The following is a 5,110-nucleotide window of genomic DNA, read 5'->3' as shown; positions in this document are numbered from 1 at the left end:
AAGAGTGAGCAAAGCAGAAGACAGGGAAAGTGTTAGCACAAGCTGGAGATCAGAGAGAAAGCAAGAGACAAGGACAACAGGCAAAGGGCAAAGACAGGAAGTACTGCCAGACACATGACAAGATTCTACAGGGAAAGGAATGAAGGAGTGGGGGAATTGCTTTTAGAAATAATGTCTGCAATTTCGTTGAAAACAATAATCAATACAACTCAGAAGTCCTACCAAGTTTCAACATGAAAAGTGTAAGAACTAGAGGTGGTAGATGTCTCCCAGGCCAAGCTGCACACATGGGCTCACAGTGGTGTGACAACACATAAGAGACATGTGTAACCATAAGTTACACGGAAGTAGCAGAGGAAGTTGGAATGAAGTCCCACTGGTAGGCCTTAGCTGTAGAGCTGTTGGCAAGTCTTAGCCACTAGGGAAGAACATATTGTTTTCATTAAGAATGTAGCAACTTTAACTCAACCACAGTCCAGTGGAAGGCCACACATCAGAGTATATGGAAACTAAAATGGCATGAGCTAAAATGGTGTGAAAGAAAGAAAGGGTGGAAGAAAGGGAGAGGGAAGAATGTAAGGGGAGGCATGGATGGAGGAAAGAAGGAAGGGAGGTTGGAAGGGGGAATGAGAAACAGAGAGAGAAGGAAACAGAGAGAAACAATGAAAAGAAAAGAAAAATAAAAGGAATGAGAATTTTCATCACAATTGAAAAGAAAAATCTTAGAAATAAAAATACACAAGATCAGTAAAACCAAGTTACAGGCACTAACTTTAAAAGTTTTACTACGAAATGAAAATTGGAAGCTAATAAACTTTTTACTAAGTGAAACATCCAGGACACCTAGACCTGCATAGCAAGACTCTGTCTCATACAAAAGAAAACAAAACAACAGCAGCAACAACAACAGCAGCAAACAAAAACAAAAGAGTTGCTACCTGGAAACACCAGCAGACATTGACAGAGACAGGTAAAGAGGGCAGAGGGACTGAAAGGTCAACCTAGAACTATAGAAAGCACAGCTCATTTTTATTGAATCAACCTATTTCCTGCTAAATGGTAGATGCTATGTAATGGCCAGATGTCATCATGTAACAGTACATATTCTAGGCTCTGTATTTGGGAGAGATAATTGATGCTTTTCTTACAAAACGTAAGTGAGAAGTTTCAGATAATTGACAAAACATGAAGAATTCTTAGACAATAGCTCCCTCTGTGATGTGCAACACTTAACATTACTGCTTAGATGGAAATCTCATGGCGAGCACTTTCCTTAAAGCCGCTTTCATGTCGCTGTTCCTCAGGCTATAGATGAAAGGGTTCAGCATTGGGGTCACCACTGCATACATCACTGCAGCTTCCATGTCCCTCCCAGCTAAGTGAGAGGATGATGGGTTGAAATACACTGCGATGATAGTGCCATAGAAGAGGCAGACCACAGCCAGGTGGGAGCCACAGGTGGAGAAGGATTTCCATCCTCCCCTGGGGGATGAGACTCTGAGGACCTCACAGGTGATGTGGATGTAGGAGATGAGGATGCAGACAAATGGGGTGACCATGACCACAGCTCCCTCTGTAAGAATCATCAGCTCATTGAGATGTGTGTCTGAGCAGGAGAGTTTCAGGAGGGGAGTTCCATCACAGAAGAAGTGGGGGATCATGTTGTCTGCACAGAAGGAGAGTCGAGCCATGAGCAGTATGTGCAACAGACAATTCATGTTGGCTACAACCCATGACCCCACAACAAGCAGGACACAGAGCTGACGGGTCATCTTTGTTGTGTAGTGTAAAGGGTGGCATATGGCCACAAATCGGTCATAGGACATCACAGCCAGCAGGAAATTGTCCATGTTACCGAACACACCGAGAAAATACAGCTGGGTGAGACACCCAGAGAAGGAAATGGCCTGACTCCCAAGTATATGGTTGGCCAGAACTTTAGGGACAGTGGTGGAGGAGAAGCAGACATCCACAAAGGACAGATTGCTGAGGAAGAAGTACATGGGGGTGTGCAGGTGGGTGTCTGTGCCGATGGCCAGGATGATGAGCAGGTTTCCCAGGATAGTGGCCAGGTACATGGTGAGGAAGAGCAGGAAGAGGAGCTGCTGCTGCTGGGGCTGCCTGGAGAGTCCCAGGAGGAGAAATTCAGTGACACTGGACTGGTTGGTGCTGCTCATGAGTCTGAGCCAAGCTACAGAACAAAGAAGAGTTCGGAAGGCCATCTTCAGGTTTGGGTGCTACAACCAGGTTCACACTAATCCTGCATTAGGGTTTCTGTATCCACTCCTTTGCTCCACACACTCAACTTACAAATCCCAGTTTTAGTTTGTTCCCCAGATTGACCCCTTTAGTTTTATTGGATATAACATACAAGCTTTCAAGCACATCGATCTTACCTGTATCTGATAACATTTTCTGTATTTTTTTCCACTCCTTAGAAGCTCAAAGGAAAGGAGAAGCAGCCAGCTATTTTAGTGATCTCAAGCTCCAACTGGTGGAACTGTGACTCCTGCTGATGACCCCTCTCTGAGAGAGAGTGAGCAGCACTTGGTGCAGAAGAAACATTGGCATTTCTAATACCTTGAAAATGCCTAACATGCCAGTTCTATTACTTTTACCTTGGAGGTGTTGGGTAATAGTGTTCATTATTCTAAGGCTTAGAAAATCTTGGGAATATGGTTAGGTTCTCAGAAGGTGAAGAGTGGACGATCACTGTCCCAGACCTCCGTGTCAGGAGGAGGTCTGGGAGAAGAAGATATTTTCTGCAGCATGAAGTCCCACTAGGGATAGAGTCCCTGAGTATCTCATTAAAGACCAGCAGAAATTAGTTGCGTAAGCCTGCTCTTGCTCCCTCTTGACCAACAAGGGCGCAACATATCATCTAAGCTCACAGTCAGAACTTGTGAGTGAAGCAATCTGTGTAGAGTGAAATCCCAGAGAGAATTCCCTGAGACTGATCTGAGCCTTTAGTATTAAAGAATCGGTTCCCATTCTTCATCCCCTCAGCACAGAAAATGAGGTCATGGCACTGTCTGAGGGAATGTTCTCTCTTCCTCACATTTGATTACTTACCACATAGGTCTTATGGCTCATCTGCCTATAGGCAGCCCTAGGAGTAATTGGCATTACAAGGTCTGGTTCAATCCTATGAAATATACAGTGTAAAGTTCAGTGAAAAGTTCAGTGAAAGAAAAAGTTAGATTGGGGAGTGTGTAGTCCTCCATGACTGAAGGATACCAGTCCTCAGACAACCCACATCCTTGAGAATTATTTCTTGCCAGCCCATAGTGATGTGTGTGCTTCTGAAACTGTATAGACCCTTGGGTGCAGCTCCAACAGCTTCCTTTGTACTCCCCATCCCTTTCCTAGATACAATTCATGACAGGACTTCTAAACCTGGCATGGGTACATCCTCAATGTGATTGTCCTGTCCTTGTGCCTCCAGAAGCTTACAAACTGCTTCCACTTGATTTACAGATTAATAAGCAAAATTCTGAGAGATCACAACAAAAACTGCAAACACACAAGAGTTGTGGAAGGAAGTTGGGGAAAGTCCTACTTGCTGTTGAGTTCAAGATTTGGGGCACTTCTAATAACAAGATAGATGAGGTCTTCCTTCCCAGTCAGTGTCAAACAGTAGAAGCCAATTCTCTCTCAGCTCAGCCTGGGAAGTAGTTGATAAAAATGATAGCATGTGCTGGCTTACACCTCTCATCCAGACACACTGAAGTCTGAGGGAACAAGATTGCTGTCATGTTCCAGGCTAGCCTTACCTACCATACCAGACCCAGTCTCATAAAAACAAAAGCAGCACAAAGAAAAGAGATATTAGAAGCTGGAGAGAAATTGCTTAAGGGTTTAGAGGACTGGTTGCTCTTGCACAGGGACCAGGTTCCATTTCCACCCGCAGGAACAAAGAAATAAAAAATAAAATAGGAAAACAAAGTTAAGGGCATAGATGAAATTATATGAGGCTTTATTTAATTCTTGCATATATGTGCTTGAATGTCTGCGTTGTCTTCTCTTAACGTATGTTTGAAATTATCTACAATAAAGTTCTTTTTAAAATCAGTACTTGGGCTGGCCACAGAGGTCCATGCTTTTATTCCCAGCACTTGGAAAACAGAAGAAAGTGGGTCCCTGTGAATTTGAAGGCAGTCTGGGCAACACAATGACCCTGTCTTAAGAAACAAAGAAAAAAGCATTACAAGATTAAAAATTAAAAAAAGCATTATTTACTCTTTTCTAGACCAAATATTCTTTTTTTTGAGGTTTAAAACAGTATTTATTTAAGTATACATCTCATGTACATTCAGATGAGTGAATAATACTGTCTTTTTCTAAAAAAATAATTATTAATCATTCCATTCATTTACATCTCAAATGATATCCTATTTCCTGGCTTCCCCTTCCACCAACCCCCCATCCTATGATATCCCACTTCTTGGTTACCCCTCCACCTGTCCCCCATCTGACATCTGCCCTTTCTCCTACCCTTGGCCTGTATGAGAGAGCTACCATTCCTGACTTTTCTTGACCAGCTACACAGCTCCCTTTACTCATGGTTTCCATGTAATACTAAGAAAAATACAAAACCATATTTAAGTATACTTTAAATAGTGGCCTGCTATCTAAAATAATAAATTTCAAAATGCAGAATTTTATTCATGACTTGATATTGGATACTGTTCACTAATTCTCCTTGGATTTTCTGTCTTAGAATAACACTTTCTAGAAATAGGAATGTAAGGATTTTTTCTCAGGAATATAAATTATTTTACCATCTGTTTTTCTTAGAAAATAATTAATTAATAATGAGTGTGCCTTGGCACCATGCTCTGAGTTGTACATATGCTATATAAGATGCAAATTTTAGTTTTAAATTGAGATAATAAGTTGCCTTGGAGCTGTATATTCCCCCTCTATTTTTTTTTATTAACTTGAGTATTTCTTATATACATTTCGAGTGTTATTCCCTTTCCCGGTTTCCGGGCAAAAATCCCCCTCCCCCCTCCCCTTCCTTATGGGTATTCCCCTCCCAACCCTCCCCCCATTGCCGCCCTCCCCCCAACAGTCTAGTTCACTGGGGGTTCAGTCTTAGCAGGACCCA

At 42.4% G+C, this 5,110-nt stretch overlaps 1 protein-coding gene across 1 annotated transcript; it reads right to left on the bottom strand.

Moving 5' to 3' along the window:
* Nucleotides 1-1,235: 1,235 nt before the first annotated feature.
* Nucleotides 1,236-2,177, bottom strand: Or1f29 (olfactory receptor family 1 subfamily F member 29). The gene has a single exon (NM_214822.1). The coding sequence runs from the start codon at nt 2,175-2,177 to the stop codon at nt 1,236-1,238; it is 942 nt and encodes a 313-aa protein (NP_999987.1).
* Nucleotides 2,178-5,110: the final 2,933 nt, after the last annotated feature.

Source organism: Rattus norvegicus, chromosome 10, assembly GCF_036323735.1.
Source record: "Rattus norvegicus strain BN/NHsdMcwi chromosome 10, GRCr8, whole genome shotgun sequence".
Lineage (NCBI taxonomy): Eukaryota > Metazoa > Chordata > Mammalia > Rodentia > Muridae > Rattus > Rattus norvegicus.
Note: the sequence above shows the minus strand (reverse complement) of the source record. Positions and strands in the feature narration are given on the sequence as shown.